The sequence below is a fragment of the Crotalus tigris genome, unplaced genomic scaffold, assembly GCF_016545835.1.
Source record: "Crotalus tigris isolate CLP2741 ecotype Arizona unplaced genomic scaffold, ASM1654583v1 scf7180000020955.813331, whole genome shotgun sequence".
Lineage (NCBI taxonomy): Eukaryota > Metazoa > Chordata > Lepidosauria > Squamata > Viperidae > Crotalus > Crotalus tigris.
In genome coordinates, this window is record NW_024098276.1 from 317,892 (window position 1) to 342,922 (window position 25,031).

The 25,031-nt window shown below is 39.0% G+C and overlaps 2 protein-coding genes across 7 annotated transcripts in view; one reads left to right on the plus strand and one right to left on the minus strand.

The window, feature by feature from the left end:
• The first annotated feature begins 43 nt into the window (after positions 1–43).
• Positions 44–12,834, plus strand: XRCC3 (X-ray repair cross complementing 3). Its single transcript, XM_039368949.1, has 8 exons — positions 44–349; positions 1,459–1,515; positions 2,177–2,314; positions 2,739–2,951; positions 4,261–4,415; positions 7,923–8,135; positions 8,441–8,490; positions 9,300–12,834. Exons 2-8 carry the CDS (start codon positions 1,461–1,463, stop codon positions 9,547–9,549), a joined length of 1,074 nt encoding a protein of 357 aa, XP_039224883.1. The 5' UTR covers positions 44–349; positions 1,459–1,460; the 3' UTR covers positions 9,550–12,834.
• Positions 12,835–19,613: 6,779 nt separating this feature from the next.
• Positions 19,614–25,031, minus strand: part of KLC1 (kinesin light chain 1) — a 45,899-nt gene continuing 40,481 nt past the window's right edge. For 4 of the 6 annotated variants that reach the window (XM_039368917.1, XM_039368914.1, XM_039368916.1 and 1 more), the window contains one exon: positions 19,614–23,865. In XM_039368917.1, the coding sequence (XP_039224851.1) occupies positions 23,847–23,865 (19 nt within the window). In that variant the 3' untranslated portion in view covers positions 19,614–23,846. The remainder of the gene's footprint in view (positions 23,866–25,031) is intronic. The other 2 variants (XR_005559822.1, XM_039368913.1) reach the window with 1 other exon arrangement.

Below are 25,031 nucleotides of genomic sequence, written 5' to 3' on the forward strand. Positions count from 1 at the left end.
GGGGGGCAGAGCTGTTGTTTTCAACATTACAATAGTGGGCCGACCTCCCCTCCCCATTGATATACACTTCTCAACCAATCCCCTTCAAGGCAAATAGGAAAAGGAAAAGGGGAGGGAAAAAGAGAGAGGAGTCTCGCACGCGTGCGCGCAGAGACTAGCGTTATAATGCCGCATGCGCCCTTTACATTGACAGCGAAGTTGAGAAAAGCTGTGTTCTTAATGACGAGCGGGGCATCTGATTGGTTAATAATTCTTTCCAGCTTTTTGTGATTGGCCCACGCTTTCCGCGGTTTAGGATGATTCTTGTTAGTGCCTTTCTCTTTTCGAAGGCTGGGATCGTTCATTGAAGGTAGGGAATAATTTAAAAGTAACTCTTGCTTACTAGTTTTCTCTCGATGGAGTTTGAGTTGGGTGACTTGTCCGACTGTCAGTTTTTGAGAATTCGTTTGGCTGTCAAAATTAGCATTTTTTTCTGGCTAGTGTGCAATTTTGAGTCTATAATCACAAATGTGTTCGGGTGGAACTATATAGCAAATAAAGATCCTATGAAGAAGTAAATATAGGTAACAAAAGAGTTCATTTCAATAATTTTTTCATTTATTAAAATTTCTTACTTTAATCTATAGAGGTGGAAGCTAGGGAGGCTAGGGTCCAGTGATGGTGAACCTTTTAGAGACGGAGAGCCCAAACTGCAACCCAAAACCCACTTATGTATTGTCGGGTGCCGGGTGGGCGTGGCCCATTGGGTGGGCGTGGCTGTGGTGGTAACCGCAGACTGGGTGGGATTAAAAAGTTCAATCAATCAATTCCAACTTTGCAAGATCTTTTTTTTCCAACAAGAAGTTGAAATTGATTGGTTGATTGCACCTTTTTGTTTTTGCACATGGCAGCGGAGGCCTAGAGCAAAAAGGTTTTATAAAACCCAGATGAAGGCCTAGCACTGGGATGACGATGCGTGTGCCCACAGAGAGGGCTCTGCATGCCACCTGTGGCACGTGTGCCATAGGTTCGCCACCACAGGGTTAGGCTGTTTGAGTTCCAGAAGAATAGAGGAAGGAAGCCCCTTATTCATGGTATCTTATTCTGTGTGATGATTGTAAAAATAGCATTTGCATCCACTTTCACAACATGTTTTGGCCAATCTCATATATCCTTATATTTTTTCACCTAAGTACCATTGTCTCATGCAGATTACGTGTGAACCATTCTTCACCCCTGATATTTTTTCACATGCTACATAACCTGAAAGTAACTAAAACAAGCCAAGGAGTCTAGCAATTGCAAATCAGTATATAACACTAGCAATATAAAAGCATTAAAGAAAAATTGGAAAAATAATACTGACACCAGGGAGCAAGGCTAATGTGAAAAACTATTTCAAGTCTTTCTGTTAGTATCCTTCTAAAGCTATATCTTACTCAGTTTTCTTCCTCTATGCTTGGCTCTGCATTTGTGAAGAAATGGACTGGGATAAGTTTGACATGAACCCCAGAGTGATTGCAGCTATTAAAAAAGGTACATTAACTGTCTACAAATCCTTGTTTTCATGTTATATGCCACCCCTCTATCATTTTTATATATTGATTGTGTAAAAAATCTTTGTCTTGCTGCATTTGACTAGGGATTTCTACAGACTATGATTGCAAGTAGGTAAATGCTGATTGTGATGAGGTTAGGTATATCCAGATCTGAAAAGAAGCTAAGGTTGCAATCTTAATTTTTTAAGAACAGGCCATGTTGGACTCACTTCTGAATAAATATCTGTGAATGTGTCTATAGCTGATAATTGATGGGAAATTTTTAGCTTTGCTCTCATTGCTAAACTAGTTACCAGTTACCATTTCTAAACTGCTGTTTAGAAAGGTGAAATATAAATGAATGAATGAATGCCAGTGGTAAGGGATGTTCTGAATAGTTGAGCAACAGTGAACAATTATAGTTTCACAGTTTTGCTTTAGAAAAAAGTGCTTGCATAAAAACAAACCTCTGTATTTATGTTGCCATGCTGTTCATGTCTATTTAAAAGTAAATTGCATTGCGTTGAATGGGACATACTTAGGTATATGATAAAGGATTCTAGAGCAAGAGAATGAAATAATAACTAGCCTATGCCCTGTAATATTTCCACTTTTCAAATAAGTCTATGTAGGTTATAGAATCAATTTTCTTATTTCAGCAAATATAACATCAATTAAAGACATTTTTCATCTTTCGGGATCAGATTTGCAAAGGTTAACAAAGCTATCCAAGACAGATGTACAATATCTACTAAGAACAATTTCTAGTACTTTGAGAAAAAATTCTGTTTTTACAGGTAAGTCTTCAATTAGCTTTTTTCTAAACAATCAATTTAAAAAAAATTACACTACTATAAACCTATAAATTGAATATATAATGGGATTTGATCTTCCAGACTTCTGTTAAAATCTAATTGAACCCTTTAAAATGCTATAACATTTGATGTGTTTATGTCATAAAATGGTAACGGCACCTTTTTTATAAAAAAAAATTGATAATCTCTTTTATTCCCTTTCTCTTTCCACCTTATATTCTTTTCCTGCTGCCGAAATAAAACATTGTGCTTTTGCTGGATGTCTTAACTGAATGCTTGCTGAGGATTTCTGAATCAGCTGTGATTAAGAGCCTCCGTATCTTTATTGTGTGAACCATTTCAGGATAATTACATTGAAAGTGGCATACAAGTGACATTAAGTAAACCTCTTGTCAAATTGTTTTAGCACTCCAGTTATTTCAAAACAAAGCCCCGAGCTCTTCCCAAAGGCAGAAGCTGAGTCTAGGTTGCCCAGTTCTAGATGGCTTGCTCCAAGGTGGAATTCCCCGTACAGGAATTACTGAAATTGCTGGTGAAAGTTCTGCTGGGAAGACTCAGATTGCTTTGCAGCTATGTCTTTCTGTGCAGTATCCATACACATATGGTGGACTAGAATCTGGTAAGAAATATACTCTTTTAATCTCTTTGTCAACTCTGCAATGAACCTGGCTGAAGCCATCTTGCTCCTTTTCGGTTGCCACAAGATTGGGAAGAGAGAGGGGGAGTTTTATGTTAATCTAAACAATTCTCTGTCCCGTGAGAACCAAGGTCATTTCTATTTGTTAGACTGGGGGTTGAGCCTAATGTTAGAAAGCCCACCAAAAATTTGATTGGGAAGTGGAATTGATTGCATAGTTTATGGGGTGGGAAGTTTAACTTTATAATACTGTTATTTTTGGGAGGGAACTTTAGTCTTGGTTTCAATTTTGACCATGCCGATACTTTGTAATCAATAAACATGTTCTTAGAGGAAAACTCAGGCCTCGGAGTTCTGCTTTAATTGGTCTCATCTATCAGAACCATGATACTCTTGTAATGATTTTGAGCAGAATTCTTCACTCCCTGCAGTGTTGCATATTATTGCATTATGATTACTAGCATTTAGACCTATATAATGCCCTGTAGTGCTTTACAGCAGTCTCTGGGCAGTGTACAATGTAAGCAGTATTTGCATATTGCCGTCAACAATCTGGGTCCTCATTTTACCAACCCCAGAAGGATGAAAGGCTGAGTCATCCTTGACCTTCCCCATTGACTTTGCTTGTCATAAAGTCGCAAAAGGTGATTACATGATCCCAGGACACTGCAATTGTCATGAGTCAGTTGCCTAGTGTCTGAATTTTGATCACATGACCACAGGGATACTGCTGCAATGGTTGTGTGAAAAACAGTCATAAGTGACCTTTTTCAATGCCACTGTAACTTCAAGTAGTCACTAAATGAACTGTTGAAGTTGATGAATATCTGTACTAATATCCACTGCAGCTTTGGAAATTGGCATTTTCAGTTGCAGCGCCTGGTATCTGGAACACCATAATTCCCAGGATCCAGCAAGACACTGCTGGTATTTCAGATAACCTTAAAAATATGGCTGTTTGACTGTTTTCCTGGGCATTGGGGTCATGAGGTTAAGGCAGTGTGTGAGATGGTTTTCACTATATTGCATGTTGTTGTCCTCAACAAACATTCTGTATATCTATTTATAGTGGGTTTTGCTATTAGTATTACTTTGCTTTTACTGAATTTTTATTTTGTTAGCCACCCACAGTTGCAGTTATAAAATGGGTAGCCATATAAAGTAATTTTTTTTAAAATAGGAAATTATTATCCCTTCCCAGCATGTACATGTATGTGTGTGTGCGTGTGTGTTCCAGCCAACTGCCACAAAGAGAAAACAGTAATTTCAGATGGCTTGGCCTTCATTACAGGTGCAGTTTACATTTGCACAGAAGATGTTTTTCCTAATAAACGTCTGCAGCAATTGATTGAGCAGCTGCCCATATTGAGGAGTGATGTTCCATCTGAGGTGATGCAGAAGATAAAATTCGGAAACAGAATATTTGTTGAACATGCAGCAGACTTGGTGAGTATTTTATCTGGCTGTTAATGCTTCAAAATGTTAAATTCAATCTATGCAGTTGAAAAGGAGCTGTGATGCTACATTCCAACATAGAATATGCATTTTGTAAATCAAGATGACAATTACTCACACTTAACATCAGTTTTATAGTACTGTTTCCAAAGATGTCATTTCTCAGCAAATCTCTACAGAAAAAAGAGGATTATTTCCTCCTCAAATTTTATCAGTATGAAGCTAAAAGGCTGCAAACAACACATATAGAACATCCATTAATTAAACTATGCAAAACATTTAAAATGGTGTCATTAAAAAGATCTTAACTTATAGAACCCATTCAGCAGGTCAGGTTTGAACTTCAATACTGTAAAAAGCAGTATAGAACTTCTGAAAAATGAGTGTTCATTTTTCTTCTATTTTTTAATAAAAAAGTAAGCTTTTTGTTTTCATGGCTATGAAACTATGCTGGCTAAGTTGAAGGACTCTCAGAAGCTAAAGTAGTGCTGTTATGTGCTTACTTTTTTGGCACTAAGTCAACTGAATTATAAAGATTTCTAAAAAAAAACCAAACTTGTTTCGGGTTTCTTGCACAACCGTCTTGCACATCTTGCTTATCTATAGAAAACTAAAAAAAATCAATGTGAATAAAAGCAGATTTTAATCCATCAATAATAACTCCCAAGTCACGGAATCATTGGTTGCCTATTTTTATAAATATATATATAGTCTTAAATGATATTACTGTCTTGTATTTAAATTTGGGGCATAGAATGCAAGTTACAGTCTGCCTCACTGATTAAATGTTAATTTACATTTTTTTTTCTCCAGCATACCTCTGATGTTAGAATAGTTTATCCATTAAATGGTGGACAGCAGTCAAGCTCAGAGACTGTGATCAAACCAGTCTGCGGGCATCCACCAACTTGTACTCTGGAGACAAAGGTGTGGCATCGCTGCCCTCAATGAGGACAAATTGAACTAGAAAGGGAATCAAGCACAGAGGAGACTTCATTTGCTGGTTCAAAATTGGCAGAGAGGGAAATTGATTAGCATTTGGTTATTATGCTGCAGGCATAGAAAATCTTTCCAACTAGGCATTGCATTATACCGTTTTTAAAGAGAAATTGATCTGGCTTAATTATTTGCTTGCTTTTCCTCTGGCATATTCAGTGTTGTCTTTATGAGAAAATACACTGGAATTCCGCAGGATACCTTTTGCTTAACATTATTTTTAATTTTTTTTAAGGAAAGGAAAACAAAAATGGAATGCCCAAGAGAAAAATGTAGTCAAATGCTTTCCTTTTGTTCTTTCCAACCCAATGGCAGATTAGAAAGTCATTTCCTAAAAGGGCTCAAAATGATGGCTATCTGTCTGTCAGCAGAATAATTCTCTTAAACAGAACGTAATATAACCATATTTGATGTGGTGGAAGAAGCTGAAAAAAAGAAATTAAAAAAATATTGATTTAGAAAATAGCCAGGGGCTGCAAAGAAACCCCCCCCCATGCATCCATTTGGGAGGGGCAGATGGCTAATGGTTCAGTATGCTGCCACTCCTCTATTCTAAGCCCCTCCCTTCTTTCTTGATCACATAACCCAGGGCAGCATGCTTGTTGCCTGGCCTGAGCTTTTTGATGCACACAAATATTGAAAGTCAAACATATAGTATGAAGGAAGAACAGAAATTTATATTCAGAGGCAACACCCATGTATCTATCCTAATTAGATATCTGACACAAACAGATGGGCAATGCAGTTGTACATACCCTGATTAGTCTGGGTGAAAAAATGTGCACACATGGAACACATTACTTTTTTAAACAGAAGAAAATACAAATGCCTCCTAAATGCTGCTAAAAAATTGGAGAGAAATGAAAAAGACATTTAAAAAAAATAAGTTAGGCATTTACCACAAATACAAGGTCAGTAAATAATATTTTTTCCCGAGTGTTTCCTAAAGCTTTCATAACTACGCATCAGCCTTTGTAAATGCACCTTTTTTAAACCCCCTTTTTGATCGCTCCTCCATATTTATTTTATGTATTGATACTCCATATAGTAATAGTAGTAAAGTTGGAAGGGACCTTGGAGGTAATCTAGTCCAACCCCCTGCTCAGGCAGGAAACCCTACACCATTTCGGACAAATGGCTGTCCAGTCTCTTCTTAAAAACTTTCAGTGTTGGAGCATTTACTGCTTCTGGAGGCAGGCTGTTCCACTGATTAATTGTTCTCACTGTCAGGAAGTTTCTCCTTAGTTCTAGGTTGCTTCTTTCCTTGATTAGTTTCCACCCGTTGCTTCTTGTCCTGCCTTCAGGTGCTTTGGAAAATAGCTTAATTCCCTCTTCTTTATGGCAGCCCCTGAGATATTGGAATACTGCTATCATGTCCCCCCTTGTCCTTCTCTTCGTTAAACTAGACATACCCAATTCTGGCAACCGTTCCTTATATGTTTTAGCCTCCAGTCCCCTAATCATCTTTGTTGCTCTTCCTGGCAGTGTACAGCATAAAAACAGATAATAAAGTATAGAATAAAAATTACAGGATAATGTATCCAGGATGATATTGACATAGCATTTCCCAATGACAACATATAAACATTAAAAGTGCTTTTGAATAACTCCATTTTAGCCACATTCCTAAATATTAATAAGGAATGGGTCATTGGGGATGGAGGTTGTTTCAGCTTACTAGAACAGTAGCCAGAAGGGAAAATGAATAAATTATTGACAAGAACTTGCTTTCCAGTGCATTTCTCCCGCATTTTGTTTTTCACTGGAATGTGTGTCAGCTATACTTCGCTACTTCCCAGTTTGATGTTCCATCAGGAACATACAATAAAAATTGTGCAGAGGAAAACATATTAATTCTATACCACCTTACAAATGGCTTATGGATTGCACCGGTTAATAATGCAGCAGAGCTATACAGTTAGTAGGATATATTTCAACTTGGAGTGGGGTAATTTTTTTGGAAGAGTTAAATCAATTTGTGCTGGCCACAATTAACCCTTTCCTGTTAGTATTTATTTCATTGCTGATGGAAACATTAGGCAGGACCCATGTCCAGGGGACTGTGAAACCCTGGAAAGATATCACTGTTTAGAAAATGCTAGCCCGCTTTGGCAGAAAGAAGTCTTGAATAATCGTATTTCCAAGCATAGAAAAAGGATATTCTAGCAAGATATTGTTTTAGAATAAGGACCAATAACCCTGTTGTAAAAATCTTAATGTAATCCTATTATATATTCAGAAGGGTTAATTGGGACTTAGTCTCAAGATAATGTGCATAGATTTGCAACATTGCTGTTAATTCTCACTCAGCTTCCTGACTCAGTAAAACTACTTGATTTGAGTATACAGTTTTCTGTTTGCTGGCATTGCAAACAAATACAAAAGCTTGGAATAAGAATTACTCTAGCTATTGCAATAATTACTGTGCATCCACTCCAGCACAGTTTTTTTTTACAACGGTGCTGTTCTTGACAAACATCCTGCTGTATTTCCTTATTACAGGACACTTTCCATGAGTGCATTACTAAGAGACTTAGCTTGCTGCTCTCAAGAGGCATGGTGCGGCTAGTCATTATTGACTCCATTGCTGCCTTATTCAGATGTGAATTCAGTGCTACAGATTCTCTCCTGAAAGCTAAATATTTACAGAGATTTGGGGCAAAACTTCATAGATTAAGCTGCAGGTTCCAGACCCCCATCGTATGCATTAATCAGGTAAGATAGTTGAGTTTGCTTAGCCTAAGCAACATCCCACTAATTTCAGGAGAGCTATGTGCACCTAACTGGTTTTTAATATTTAACTGGACCTTGATTTAAACACTTAAATGAAAGTAATAGTTAACAATGAAATTTCTCCAAGTAAACGCTATTGTTCCTGTGGATCACCAGAATTAGGATTGGCTAATTAACTCTGGTCTAGCCAAAGTATTTTATTTGATGTAAAATCATTTCTTTCCCATTATTATATTCTGACAAAGTGTTGAATGTGCATTTTTCTTGATTTCTTTTTTGTAATCTAGGTAACTGATGCAATGAATGAGAAGGAAGATGCTGTTTGGAATACTCAAAGGTGAGTGGAAAAAGAAATTCAGCAAACACATGTATGCACACATGCGCACATATATACACACAAAGTGAATCTAAATACACATCTCATATATGTTGTATGTGTGCGGTAGTGTATATACGCTGATATTGGGTTCTTCTAACCCTACCTAGAATAACTCATTTTGAGTTGGAATGCTGTAAGGAAGAACTGCTATTGGATTCTATGGCTAGTCCCAAACACAAGGTGAAAACACCTGATTTTAAATGGATTCTGTTTCATTGAAGAGTGAGGCTGTGAAGAGTGAGGCTGTGACCAACTACACCTCTACCCAACAGAACTTTCTTCTTAGTTAAAATAAGTTTATAACAGAGAGCATGTGTTCACTGATTAATATGATGCAATGGATCATATTACCTTAATGTGATTCTGAAGCATCTAATATGGTATAACATTTGCTAGGATGGATCTCTCTTATAAACGTGAAAAGACTAGTGCAATAATCTTTAAAGAGCTCAGCAAAATTACCTTAGATCAAACCATATTATTAATTCATCTGTCCTAGGATTATGTAAATTTTGGCTGGGGGGGGGCTGCACACTTCTGGAACAACAAAAAATAGATTTAACAATGGAATTTAAATGTAATAGTTAAACGAATACTATTTATTTCCTCTGTGTTTAGTAAGATTTCTTTTATTGCAAATGCAATAAAACTGCTGCAGGTTTTCTATGAGCCTAGTAGCTAGCCCAAGAAACCAATCTAAAAAACAAGCTTGCTTCCCCTAGCTCAAATTGCTAGAATATTTTGTAATTACAGGCTTTGTGTTTCAGCTGCTCAGCCAGGACTGTTGTTCCAGCACTGGGAATAACTTGGTCTAATCAGCTGTTGATGAGATTGATGGTGTGTCGCATTGTAAACCAAGCACCGACTAGTGGAGAAACATTGTATAGTAGAAGTGAGCTACGAATGTTAAGAATTATTTTTGCTCCTCATTTGCCTCAGTGTTTTTGCTATTATACTGTAAATTTGGAAGGTGTAAAAGGAATAAGGAAAACGAGTCATGATTATGAAAAAACGTAAAGCAGGTTTTTTTACCATTATTTCAGTATAAAATGGAGCTAATATATTAAAAATCCTCAATCTGTTCCTGCTGTTGTATCATCCTATTTATCTATTGCATTATCCTGTCTGCTCAGCAAAGTATTATTTGATCTGGATTGTGCTCTCAGAATGATAACAAACAATAACTTGAACCCGTTTAAACTACAAAAAACAGAAAACCTCCGTTTATAAAAGAATTCCCTTTAGCAATATAAAACATATGTAACAAACATCTGATAAAATAATTTTGAACTGAAAAACCTTTGAAGGTTAAGCTGTATTTCTAGAAAGGAAATTCTCTGTCAGCAATTACATGTATTCAACAGGACTAACATGCTGAATTGACAGTGCTTAGGCTGAAATAATAAGTTACGAGATCCATTTAAACATGCTGCACTCTTTTAAAGTCAGGGTAGACTATTAATGGTGTGATGCAATTTATTTACATGGCTAGGGAATTTTTTTCCTGGGGAGATTTAGTTGGGTCCCATGTTTACCTTTAAGCTGACAAACCTAAAAATGTCTTTTTAATTTTTTTTTTTTTTTTTTGCTGTTTTCTTTTAATTTATGAAGAAATATTTATATTCTTCCTGTGCACTAAATGTAAAATATATAACTTCCACTGCAGTCCCTACACAGGAAAAAATATTTTTTTTTAATTTCTAAAAATAAAAAATATAAAAATACACAAGAACCCCAAGAGATGAAACTTACTAGATTAAGTCCCCATGACCCCTATCTTAGGAGGAAAAGATAATAAGACTTAAATGTCCATATTTATTTACTATTTATTTAAATGATTTGTGTGGCTGCCCAATTTGCAATTCTGGGCAGCTTATACATGGCTAAAAACATTTTAAAAAATCCTTCACAGTAGAGATTAATTAAGGCCAAATCCCAATGATTCCAATTAAAAGTCATTTCAGAATGAGCTTATCCAGCATTGGCTCAGTACTTGGGAGAAAAACAACTTGTCAAGGTCTTTTGGAAAGCCAACCGAGTTGGGATAATCCAAATCTCGTGGGAATATAATTCCATAGGGCCAATGTTGTAAACTTTCTAAATCCTGATAGATGACACTATTTTAGAGATACTCTGCTGATTAAACTTCACTTATTCCCATATCATTGTCAAATATTGTGCCTATATACTTAAGTTGGTTATACACTTTCTCCAGCATCATATTTTGGGAGATGTTTTTCCTAATGCTGTAATTAATTTCTACAGTTGCCTGAAGAATCTTCTCAATTCAATTTATGGATGATTAAATGGAGAATATGAAAGTTTTCCTTCACTTTGTAAAAGATTTGTCTAGAAATCTTTTATTATACTGTATTTAAACAAAGATTTCCATTTATCAGTGGAAGTCCTGTTCAAATAATATTTAGCCTAGTTGATCCTATTTATTAAGACATCTTCAGATCGCAGCGTTTGATTAGTATATTGCATACTTTCCAGTAGATTGTGAAATTATTAAAAGGGGCGTTGTCTTACCTGAACGCCTTTTCTGAGCAGGATGATGTAGAATCCACTGGATGGATTGTTACAGCCTTCCTGCTCAGCAGACTAGGTCAGAACTTTGGCTACGCCTCTCCTTTGGGCATGTCTCCCCAGTTTTGACGAGGCGAAGCAGCTCTGACGAATTCAACACAATGGCTCCATCTGTCATAACACCTGCCTAGACTACCTACATGGGAGGGTGTGGATTCTACATCATCCTGCTGAGAAAAGGCGTTCAGGTAAGACAACGCCCCTTCTCCAGCAGGATGACTGTAGAATCTACTGGATAGGACATACCAAAGCTGCTCATGTCCCCTCGGGAGGGAGAGTCTAGGCTTGCGAACCCTGAGAAGAAATGACCTGTTGAAGTACACGCCTGCCAAATGCAGCATCAGCCGCTGCGAAGGCATCTACCCGGTAATGTCTGACGAATGCCGAAGGAGAAGACCACTGAAGCCTGCGTGGACCATGCAGCCGACGCGGCAGCACTTCGTGTCGAATGAGTCGTAACATGCGAAGGGACAGGAAGTGACTGAGAAGAGTAGGCTCGAGTTATACATGCCCTAATCCACCTACCTAAGGTTGAAGAAGAAACCTTCTTCCCTATGGCCGAAGGTTGGAAAGATACAAATAGGGACTCCGACTTACGTAAGGATGAAATATGCTTCACACAGTAACACAGAGCCCTGTGTACATCTAACTTATGCCACTGTCGTTCCAACCTGTGTGTGGGATTGGGACAGAAATTGGGAAGGATTAATTCCTGAGACCTGTGAAAGATAGTGTTAACCTTTGGAACGAATGAGGGATCCAGTCTAAGGACCACCCTGTCCTCGAAAAAGGTGCACAAATTAGCGTGGCTAATTCCGAAATCCTTCTAGCTGAGGTAATAGCCACCAGAAAGGCCATCTTTAAGGACAGGAATTGGAGAGAGCATGAACTGAGAGGTTCAAACAGAGGTGATATCAAAGCCTGCAACACCTTGGTTAAGTCCCAAGATGGATAACGATGTACCACGGGAGGTCTGGTGTTAACCGCTCCCTTTAGAAAGGCACTGATCGCCGGATGTTGCGACAAGGGACTGGAATTATTGCAGGAAAGAACCATTGACAGGGCCGCTAGTTGTCTACGGATAGTGCTAGATGACAAACCCTTATTCAAACCTTCCAACAGATAATCAAGAATATTTGGAACAGTGACCGAAAGTGGTTCCAACTTTTGTATAAAACACCACTTGCAGAATCTCTTCCAAGTGGCGTCATAGATCCTATTCGTCGAAGGGCGCCTCGATGCTTGTATCATCAAGATCACCCCAGACGAATACGACTGCCTGGCTAAACCTTCCTGCTCAAGTGCCAAGTGGCTAGCTGGAGCCACTGCGGGTCGGGATATAGGAGGTTGCCCTGACTGAGGACCACTCGGTCCAGAGGGATTCTCCACGGAGGTGAGATCGAAAGATCCACAAGGTTGGCAAACCACAGATGCCTTGGCCAATGTGGAGCAATCAAGACTACCTCTGCTCCTTCCAGAATCAGTTTGCATATGGTTGCTGGTAACAGAGGAAGTGGCGGAAAGGCGTACAGGAGCTGCGCCGGCCACCGACATTGGAGGGCATCCGTTCCCTCCGCTCCCCATGTCGGAAACCTTGATATGAACCTGGGAAGCTGCGTGTTTGTCGGGGTGGCAAATAAGTCCAGGTGAGGTCGCCCAAACCTCAATGAGATCTCCTCGAACAGAGTTGGATCCAGTCGCCATTCTGCATGGTCCACCTTGGCTCTGCTCAGGGAGTCTGCTTGACGATTTGCCTCCCCTGAAATATGCTCCGCTCTGATGGAACCCAAATTTGACTCCACCCAAAGATCCAGAGCCAATGCTTCTCACATCAGTTCCCAGGACCGGGTTCCTCCTTCTTTGTTGACGTGAGCCTTTGCTGCCACGTTGTCCGTCAGGACGAGGACATGCTTCCCCTTTACTAGAGGGGAGAATTGAAGGAGCGCTAGGTGTACTGCCCGGAGTTTGAGCCAATTGATGTTGGCAAGATCCAGTCGTGACCACTGCCCCTGGGCCAGAGGGGTCCTCAGGTGGGCTCCCCAACCGAACAGACTCGTGTCTATTGTGAGGGTGATCTGGGTAGGCTCTCTGAATATAGTTCCCTTGGTCATCGCGGATGATGTCCACCAAAGCAGAGACAGTAAGGTGTGATGTGGGACTGTGACCCTCCTGTTGGAGGAACTAAGGTTCTGTCTCTGATAGGGAAGTAAGAACCATTGTAGGAGCCTGGAGTGGAGTCTGGCCCACGGAACGATACCCAAGCAAGAGACCGTCTTTCCCAGGAGCTTTGACAGCTATGCCAGAGGCACCCTCTTGTCCTTCTGAACCCGATGAACTAGTTTCCTGATGCTGGTCCGACGCTCCTGAGAGAGAGAGATATACCTTGCAAAGTGTCGAATCTATTATTGCCCCCAGGTGTTGAAGTCTCCTTGTGGGAGTCGTGTGACTCTTCTTGAAATTCACAGAGAACCCGTGATTCTGAAGAGTGAGTATTGTGGTCTGAATGTCTAACTGCGCTGTCTGGAACGAACTGGACTGAACTAGAATGTCGTCCAGGTAAAATTGTACGCGCACCGGCATCAACCTGAGATGGGCCACTATTACCGCTAATATTTTTGTGAAGACCCTTGGGGCTGAGGATAGACCGAAGGGAAGGGCCCTGTACTGGTAATGCCGGTACGCGTAGCAAAACCTGAGAAACTTGCGATATTGCAGGTGAATGGGAATATGTAGATACGCCTCCGTGAGGTCTATTGAAGAAAGGAAATCCCCCTTCCTGATGCTGGCCAATATGGATTTTAGGGACTGCATTTTGAACCTTCTGTAGGTTACGAAATAATTTAGTCCCTTTAAATCCAGTATTGCCCTCCATCCTCCTGAGGTCTTGGGAACCACGAACAGAATGGAGTAAAACCCCTTTCCTTCTTGATTCCTTGGTACTGGTTCTATGGCTCAGATTTCTAGTAGATGAGATATGGCCAAAGTTTGCTTTGGTAGTGTTCCGGGAGATTGGACACCTTATGAAGCAGTCCGGTGGGGGAGAGTAGAACTCTAAAGTGGAGACCATACTTGATGGTCTCTACTACCCAAGCGTCGGAGGTGGTCAGTTCCCAGACGTCGCTGAACCTTTGCAGACGACCCCCGATGGGAGAGCCCTCCCTGGCGTCACTTTGACCGCCTGTAAGGACGGCCTCCAGATCCCCTGAAGGGACACTTAGACTGGAATTGGCCTCTGGCTTCAATATTTTGGCGATCCTGGGAACGATCCTGTCTGGAGTAGAAGGATCGCGAGCCTCTTGACCAGTCCCAGGATTGCCCTGGTTGAAAGGGCTGTCTCCACTCCCAGGAGCTGCTGGGACGGAAACTTTGTTTACGGAGCTCCTGTGGTGGTCTACTGTCCAGTTTCTTGGAAGGATGGACTAAAATCTTGCGCTTGTCCTTGCCTTCACTAACGTGTGTATCCAGGATAGATCCAAACAACAATGTCCCGCTATATTTGGACATGGACAGGCGCCATTTGGCCTTCAAATCTGTTTTCCAATGTTTCAGCCATAGCAGCCTTCGCGAGGCAACAGTGGCTGCAATAGATCTTGCAGAATACTTAGTTGAATGTAGGGAAGCATCAGCCATGTATTGTGACGCGGCCACAAGCTTGGCCAGTGTTTGATGTGTTCTAACCTGATCTGGTGGTATGCTGGCTTGTAGCTCGCGAAGCCACGATACATGCCTTGGCGAAAAAGGAGGAAGAAGTTGCAGCCTTGGCTGCCCAGGCCGAGGCCAGGTGTGCCCGATGGAGAGAGAATTCAAATTTCTTGTCTTCCGCTTTCAGGGCCTCCGCCATGTCCCCTGGAATAGCAGATGTGGAAAACAAAGAGATCAAAGGACTATCAACGGTGGGTACCTCCAAGAGTGAAACAAATGAAGGAGAAACGCTAAACAATTTCTTTTCTACACTGTTAGGGGCAGGCGGAGCTGCAAGTGAAGACCATTGTTTTTCCACAGAAGCGAAAAACCTGTGGGCAAGGAATATACTTGTTCTCCACCACCTTCTCCGCGAACAGAGGGTTAGGCTCCTGACTGGTAGAAGGTTTCTCCTCCTGCACCGAAGTGAGGTTAACCGTAGTAATTGCCTTGAACAAGAGAGATTTGAAGAGAGAAGGGTCAAAGAGGCCTGAAGTTGGAGTCTGCTCAGGAGCAGCCTCCTCATCCTCCAACAAAGGTGTATCACCTATGTCTAGGTCAACTGACTCCGCCTCTCCCAGCTGTGAAGAGGTCTCTGAAACGCCTGTAGCGGAGACAGTAGCTATCCCTGAATGGGATGGAGGTTGAAAGGTCAGTTGTCCCTTGGAGGCCATAAACTGATTGAATGCGTTTTGCATGAAAGACTAGAATTGAGCAGACCACATATCCTCCTGAGACCTGCCACTAGGGCCAGCCACAGCCGGAACCTGATCTGGTGATGATGAGGATGAGGAGCGAGGTGAACCCACCTGCTCAGTTTCCCCCCGAGGAGACCAAGACCTTAGAATTTCCTGAGAAGGAACAAATGTGGGGTCATGTATATGGATATCCAATGGGGCGGGGGAAACAATTTCAGCCTCATTGGACCTGAGTCTTTGGGCCTTAGAGAACTGTTTTTCCAATGCCAAATGTCTCCTCGAGGCCTCTCGCTCAGCTGTTTTGGAGGGTTCCTTCTGTGATATGTGTTTTGTTTTGGCTTTTTTCTTCCCCGACTCTGATTCAGTGGATCTGCGCTTTTGTTGTGGGGGAGGCATTCCGGAGCCCTGTGAAGCTGAAGGCACGGCGCTGTCTGCCATTGCGAACCAGATATACTGAGTAGGAAATACCTGGAGGTGTGGGGGGAAAAACCCAAGTACGCAGACCAGTTGACAGAGGTGGAAAGAACACAATCCTCGCTCTGTGCAACCGCAATGGCCGGACAGTCAGGCGCTTCGCTAAGACACCTGTCAGGCCGGTGACAAATGCCACCCTACTGGAACAGTTGGGAAATAAAAGGGTCTTCCCTCTCGCTCCTTCTCCAGGAAATCAGTATTGCCAGTGCAGCAAGAACACGGATATGCTGAGAGTAAGGAATACTGCTCAGTAAATGTGACTGGCTGAGCTTAATTCCCCCCCCCCCATATGGGGCTGACAAGTCAGATCCCAGGGGTGTCTCGGATATCCTTTCTGCAAGGACTATTAATGTCCCCTCACTCAATGGAGAAATAGGGATCTCCGTGCCGGTAGACCCACCCAAGATGGCGGACGTCTGTAAAACACACCCAAAATGGCGTCCGATGTTGAAAATGCCCTCAAAATGGTGACCGCCAGTGAAACACGTGGTCAAAATGGTGCCCACGCCCCTTATTAGAAACTCCCCAGATGATGGAAATTAGGGCTAGAATGGAGCGAAAAGGGCGACAGACAAGTGAAATAACAGACAGGGCCAAAGGGAACCCAATGAGCCACTTGCGTTTCCGCATCGCTTTTGCAGCTGGAATGTGTATTCCGCACGGCTCCTCTGATCAACTCCGACCGCCAAAAAAAGGACTCTCCACCCTTAGCTGTGCGGCTGCTGGCCGCTGTTGTTACCGGTTGCAATCCAGAGCTCTCCTGATGGAGAACTGTCGGAGTTAGCTAACAGGCTGAATCTCGAAGTCCGAGACCGGTCGATGAGAGAAAGATGCTCGTGAATCAAGCGGAATGAATCAGCAGGAGGCCCGGAGCTCAAAGCCACTAGGCCAGGCACCGGCTGCCTCCGTTTGTTAAATTTAGTCAATTTACCAGTCGGAATTTAACATTGCCAATTTAAATCAAATTACTTTTTTTAAACTAATCTGTCTACGGAGCCTTAACAATTACGTGCTGCCGAGCATAAGACTAGATCAAAACTGGGGAGACACGCCCAAAGGAGAGGCGTGGCCAAAGTTCTGACCTAGTCTGCTGAGGAGGAAGGCTGTAACAACCGATCCAGTGGATTCTACAGTCATGCTGCTGGAGAACATAGCAGCTTCTTGTGGCCGCAGTTTATTCAAAGATAGAAAATCCTGGACTCTTTCTTGTCTGAATGAAGTATTTGCCTTGCCAATAAATTTTCTCTGTAAGAATATACAAGACTGTTTTCTTTTCTAATAATCTATAACTATTAATTAAGCTTTTGTTTAACTTAAAGCTTTTAAGTTTTTATTAGTACCATATAGCAATTTGCATGTACTTTAAATCATGGTTTTATAATAAAAATGATTATCAAAAAGCAGTGTAAATACTAAAATAGATGATAGTAATAACATTTTAACATACGGTGAACAGACAAATGTTGAGTACCGCAGCAGCAATGGAGAATCTTAAATTTTCATTTACACTGCATCTTTTTTAAGTTTTAATTATGTCAGAAATGTTTGGGCAATATCTGGTGGGGAATCTCCACCCAACATCATGACTGGAAGAATTAAGTGATACAACTTTTATTAGACTTCATTTTAAGCAGACTGCAGAACTCTGATTATTTTACCACAAAAATTTAGATGATTGGTTAAATAACTAAAGATGAATATGTTATTTAAGTTTATAATGCAATCATTTAGCTTTCCTAATAAACTATGTTTACTTACTTTACAGGCGTATTAAAAGTTGAGTATATGTTTAGAAATTTTCCAAAGTAGTAAAATACACTTGACTTTGGCTCGATTGTTTTCCTGGAAATATTTAATTTTGTGTCTCATCATGTTGTCTTAAGTTTCTAGCTTACTAGAAATACCATAATAATTTCAGAGAATGGTGGCCTGAATAAAATAAAAAGTTCAGTTTAAACAACAATATGTTCTTATCTCCAATGCAATATTCTTCAGGGTATTTTATGACAATACCACCCTCTCCCATTTTAAAGCTACATTTTTAAGGAAAAGGGGAAACAGGCATTACTAAAGATTGTACATTTGTGGGATAAATTTCTTACATAAATTTCCCAAAGGTTCATTTGAAATACGGAGCAGTACACAATAATCTTGAAGCACAAGTTATTTTTTAGGTATGCAGAAGTTGGGGATGCAGTCCTCTGTAGAGAAATTTGCAAAATAATGGATTGGATATAGCAATCCTATGAGGTAATGGGGCAGAATTACAAAAACGATGGTTTGAGAGAACAAGGAGACAATATTCTGTGAACATAGTTATTTCCTAAGACAATGTTTTAAGATGTTTGGACGTCAACTCCCAGAATTCATAGCTGGTTGCTATGTTATAACTCGTGATGGCCATAAAGCGAATCTCCACTTTAAACAATCCTTTTTTTGTGATGGTGGTTAAGTAAATGCAGTGATTGTTAAGTGAACCACTGGTTCACTACAGGTATGGTTTTGTCAAAACCCAGAAGTAAATGCTGGTTTTTAGCAAAATTTCATAAAACGTGTTCATGTGACCACAGGACATTGCAAATGGCTGTAACAGTGACCTGATTTCTGAGTGCCCAAATTGCACTCGTGTGGCTGTGGGGGGAGCACATACTTTTGGAACTTTAAATTTGGATTGAAGTATTCCCCCCCTCGATCTGTTGGAACTTCCAATGATTGCTAAACAATCAGTGTTAACTAAACATTTCATATACAGAACATTTCCACCTCTTTAATAAAGAAATCACATTTATGTAGCTCTGTTTGATACTTTATTTTTACACTTGGACAGTAACAAGAAAGCTTTAAAAATTAAACAAATACTTTACAATTCTGTAACATTAAAACAAAATAAAAAAAAGATACCATGCTATACACTTTTGAAGAAAATCTGCTTCTTTAGAACAGCCTAAAGCAAATACTTTTGCTCTAATTTAACATTCATTTAAGAATCAAAATAGATTAGGGAAATTGCTGTGGCAAATTGAAAATATGCTTTTCCAATTAAAAAAACAGACTTTGTGACTTTTAAAAGAGCCATTTTTTTAGTTTTTCAGATAAATTGATCGTACATTATTTCTTCCTGTAAGAATAAAATTCCCATTAGAACAGTTCTGTTTTAAAGAGTAAATGCAATTTTTAAAAATAAAATATGGAGAATCAAATCTTAAAGATTGATTTAGCCTGTTTCCATTTTAATATTTTCCAGTGTTAAAACTATACTATTTAGAACTACAGGTAATCCTCAACTTATAATCACAATGGAGCCCAAAATTTCTATTCTAAGCAAGACGGTTGTTATGTGAATTTTGTCCCATTTAACGACCTTTCCTGCCACAGTTAAGCAAGTCACTGCCATTGTTAGTAACACGGTTATTAAATGAATCTGGCTTCCCCATTGCTTTGCTTGTCAGAAGGTCAGAAAAAGTAATCACGTGACCCTGGGACACTACAACCGTCATAAATAGGAGTCGGTTGCCAAGAGTCTGAATTTTGATCACATGACCATGGGGATGCTGTCACGGTTGTGTGAAAACCAGTGCCGTTGTAACTTCGAACGGTCACTAAATGAACTGTTGTTGACTACCTGTACCATTTATTTCCTTTTTTAAACTGCTACTTTGTTGATTTTTCTCTGACTATGGTATCCTTAAGTGCTCTGAAGTGATTTTCGAAAGGGTACATGAATTACTCCATTTCAGCAGTTTAGCTGAATATCCTGCCATTATACAACAGCCCCATCAGTGCTGCCATACATAAAGTACACAGATGAAATGCCATTAGTTACATCCAGTTTTGGGGTAAGTCATACATACAGGGTACAAAAACTATTTAATTTACTATTTGAAGCCATAAAACTACACATTGATATTACAGATTAAGAACTACAGTAATGTGCTTTTAAAATAACATTTTTTTCTGATTTAGAGATATACAATAATGAAATAAAGTTTCATATTTTTAAAAGGGAGTATTCATAACTTCAGCAAAATATAAACACGTTCTGGTAAAATATTTTTTACATGAATTTATGTTACAAGTATGTATTTTGTACTTCAGCAGATTTTATAGTAGCAGATTCAGTGGGAAAATTGACCTTGTTAACAAATTTGTGTATTTCAACATTGTAAACAAATTCAGTAAAACACTACACAATCTGTTTTCAGAAATATATATAATAAAAATACTTAATTTTCCATAATCAGTGAAATTACTAGTTTAACACAAAACGTCTTTTAGCTAGCTGATTTAACATGTTAAATCTAAAAAGCATTCCTGCTTGCAAAGAGGGATATCTATAGTAAACATTATCTGAATTGTTTTGCATGAAGCATTTTCTTGAAAGCAGATACTACTAATGCCAATTTTTCATATGTAAATATATAAATAACTACTGAATCAAGGCAACTGTTCTAGTTCACCATGTTAACAGAATAGCAGAGTTGGAAAGGACCTTGGAGGTCTTCTAGTCCAACCCCAATGTTTCTTTCAAAGACTTGTATTGGGGCTAACTGTATTCTTGAGCATTCTAAATGGATATAGGAACATCTATTAAAGATGTAGCTTAAGTAAATTATATTTAATATTGCAACTTATTTATTTTAGAAGACAAATGAAATTGTGACTTGGGTACTAATTAACAGTATTGTCTAAGAAAGTATATAATGTGACGGGCAATTTAGATTATCACCATCACTTATACTATTTTAAAATTAAAGAAAAAATTTAACTGAATAATGCTGCTGCCAATACATTTAAATGTGCAAATGTCACATAGATTAATATTGCCACTGAGCTTTCAATTCACTGCTGTTTTAGTTAAAACCCCCCGAGTTGTGATAAATGACAATCTTCCAACAGGCAGAATCCACATGACTACAGCTCAGACTGCCTTCCCTTTGTTTCACTTGGACTCCTCAAACTTATTTTTCAGGTTGCAGTTATGAGGTCTAAAAGGGATTCACTCACAGATGTGGACTTAATTGGATGGCCCTGTTGTTTCCATAGATAAATTTCTAAGATAGGATTAAATCATTTATTATGAAGAAGCCTACTTGGTAGGGAAGGAATCATGCTTTAGAGTTTATACAAAACCACACAGACTGTTGCTTAAGCTACTTCTGAAGGGGGGAACCCTTTATAATAGGAGCTTTTGCTGGTGAGGACTCAGTTTTTCGAATAGGTACAACAGATGCACAAACAAAAGTTATTTCTGCACCAAATGCAAGATTCTAATGAAATGATTTATCTTTCAACAATAATCACTTAAATTAGTGAACAGCTGAATTGTTTCTGTTATGAGCTGGAAATATATGGTAACTCTTTTGTAACATTGCAGAAGATAAGATATACTATATCCATAATGTGCTCAATAGTATATCCTTAGAGTGATAGCTTACCACAACTGTCCATCGCACAGCATGGCCCAGCCATAGGTTTGTCTATATCCACTTTCCTAATCGAATGTACTGAGTAAACTGCTTCAAAGAAAAGTATGAGGTAAATTGTCTCTCATTTTCTATAGATCCATAAGCAAGGCAGGATAGTCAGGTGACTAAGAACCAAGTTTAGCACAGTCATACAGATTATCCATAAATATTTATTTCCTATGTGAGAATATTAATATTTTAGGTCATTCACTTATTCATAATACATAACATACACCTAGATTTTTCTTCGAAAAGTAAATTTCCTCTACAATTTCCAGAAAGTCTAGATGACTTGAGAATTCTGAGAATTTATTTCATCTCATCTGGAGGAGATAAGGTAACAATATTCATAAATTCTACTCGAGAGATAAAAATTTTAGTCCCACCAAATGAAGAGACGGCTGTTGTGGTTCATTTATCAAAGTATACTACTAAAGTTTGTTATAAGGTCAAAACAAGATGGCATTAAAGCGCTGCCCCTCTTCAACTTTTTGGCAGCAAATATTTTCAACTTTCATTTAAGCTGTATGCATGCAAGAGGTAATTTTATAACAATATAAAGCTAAATATGAATATTCATTTGAAAAAAAACATTAAACACGAAGGACAATGCAACTCATAACCATGTTTCCATACGGAAGAACATTTTATTTAAGTATCTTTTTCTCCTTAAAAAAACAAAAATTGGAAAAATTGTTAAAAATAAGGGAGACTAGTATTATATTAATAACCTAACCATCTCAAAGAGCTTTAAACCTTATCTAATGCTCTTATTCTCAAAAATATATTGAATAAGGCATATTTATATTCCACTTTGAGTAACAGATGAAATTTTATTAGAACATACCACCAATGTAAAGTCTTTTCAGACAGGAATGCAAATACAACAACTTAAAAATGGAGAGTCATTGTATCTTAGTTTAGCTTTTTGGTTTCTTTGTACTTGCTTTCCAAAATCTGTTCAGAATTTTAGAATTTAACTAAGATGGTTAAGAACAATATAACCAACTCCATTGTGAACCAGCAAGTTGAATTCACTCAGATTTACAAATGATATGCAATAATGTTCTCACAAAACCTCGACATAGTCAGCAGCAGTGACCAGATTTGTGTTTTCATTTAAACACTGGAGTGATGTAGTTTCACCACAAATCTTGTTACATGTAATTTTTTATAAAACTATAATATATTCCTTTTAGAGCTTTAACCTCTGCAATCCACATTAACATTGATTGTACTGCAAAAAAGTAAGCAAAATTAATTTAGCTTGGTTATTCCTACTGGGCAGAGATTTAATTTTCTTAGTATTCAATCATGTCTTGCACACATTTCCTACTTCCTGCTTGCAAATAATAGTATTGCCAAATGGAAACAGATAAACACATTTCATTAAATGTGACTTCAAAACCAAATGCTGAAACACTTGTCCTTCCCTGAGAAGAAAGATTTTTATCACCCAAGAGAGTAATAAATCAATGGAAGATTGAAACAAATTGCACTATTAGGCTTTTTTTTTTATCCTGACAAATTTCTTATGAGACCCTCTTGCAAGCCACAACTTCATAGTACAGTACTTATTTTTCCCCTTTCTTAATCCAAACTGAAATAGAAGTCAGATTCAAGAGGCAGTTATGTACTTATAATTCTGGACTGAGAAAAAAAAAGGTGTTCTGTGGGACTAAAATGAAAAGACTGAAAACCTGATGGGTTTTTAGCCTATTCTGCTTTTCTCTTCCAGGTTAAAGTAAATTGCACCACTTTCATCAATTTCATCAAGCTACAATTGGCTATTGTCATTTTTCAAGAGATGTCAAAGTTCGTCCATTCCAATTAACCAGTATCTTGTCTTCCTGATTTAAAACCCGAATGACATAAGATACCTGACAATTTCTGTATCTGTAATCTTTAATGTGTGTACAGAATCCTTATTCCATATAGCGATGAACTTAATGTAAACCTCATTCTAGCAAATGCATACATTGTTAATAATGGATGCTCCTGTAACAGTTTTAAAACAGCATGTTGAAGAAAGCTTTTGCATTTTTTTATTCTTCAGTTCTTTTTCTATTTTGTGGGCATATTTTCTTCTGCTTATGAATACTGCTATACAGCTATCTGTAACACAACTCCATATTGCTAGTAAAAATGCAACAAACTGAGCATGCTTCAGAAAGAAGCTAATTGCTAACTCTAGGATTCTTTAAAATGCCAGTTATTTTAAGAGAACCTAGAAATAGTCCATTCTGTTATGTCTTTAACCTAGAAAGTGCTAAAAAAATTAATAGGAACCACCAAAACCTGTGAATCTCAGTGCTTCATAATTCATACGAACATTTTTAGCTAGCATCTGTTCCAGAACCTCAGTGGGCCAAATCAGTGTGACTGACACTCTTAGCTCTTGAATCTGTCAGACAATTAGTTCGTCCCTGCATAGGAAAGAGAACAGAAAGAATTTATATACTGTGCAATCAGTCATTTAAAAATACAATCTCTGACTGAACAATGCATGGTAATCCAAAATGAAAAACAAAGATTGATACTGTTTATCTAAAATTAGTTTTAGGATCTTAATTGAATTTCAAGATTGTTCAGCACACTTTCAATTAACTAGGTAGGCTTTATTCCAACACGCAACAAGAGCATTTTGTAGCTTTATCAGTGCCTGATTCAGTTCCTTAAAGACGAATCCAAAAAGTTCCAAGTTAAAGTATCTTTCTCCACCACAAGCATAAAACTCGAAGCATTTGCTTCTGTTCTCAAATTGTGACTATCTAAAGAACACGTGTTCAATTAAATAATTCTTTATTACAGGGCTTTTCAACCAGTGGTACATGTACCACCTGTGTACTTTGTCATGTGGCAGGTGGTACATGACCGTACTAGAGAAGTGTAGTGGGGGAGGGGAATGAGCTGAAGTGACCCAAGCCTGAGGAGAGGCAGCTGCAGCTGCAGGACTGTCTGGGCTTGGCAGAAGCCCCAGGAGCTGGCAGGACTCCAGCTGATTGGCTCCAGCTGATTGGCGCTTCTGGAAGCAGTGCGGAGCTGGAGGTGAACTAAAGAAAAGGTGGGGGGAGGAGAGGAGAGGTTATAAAAGGAGGTGGTTTTGGAGGGAAAGGGGAAAAAAGACAACAGGGAAAGAGGAGAGCTTAGCAGGCAGGGAGGAAACAGGGACAGGGAAGAAGCAGCAGCTGTTGCTGGAAGAAAAAGTCCCCTGGTTCATTTTCTCCAGCCAGGAGAATGCAATCAGCGCTGATGAAATGAAAAGCCGGCAGATGAGCAGGAGGTAGGTTTATTTAGTTCTGGAACAGCTGGCAGCTTGATTGGGTTACCATAAGGATTTTTGTACAGTTTTTACAGCATTTTGTAATTCAGAGGCTTGGTTTGTGTGCTGTGGTTATTGGAATATTTTAGTCTGTATTTTAGGCTAGCAATGAGTCCAAAGTGTTGACTTCTGTAGGTTTAATCCCTTTAAACAAATGTATTTAGTTTTACCCCCTTATCTTGAGTCTGTCTATGGCTTTTAGAAAGTTTTCTTTGAAGGTAAACAAGCTTAATTTAAGGCAGGGGTGTTAAACTGCCGGCCCCCGGGCCA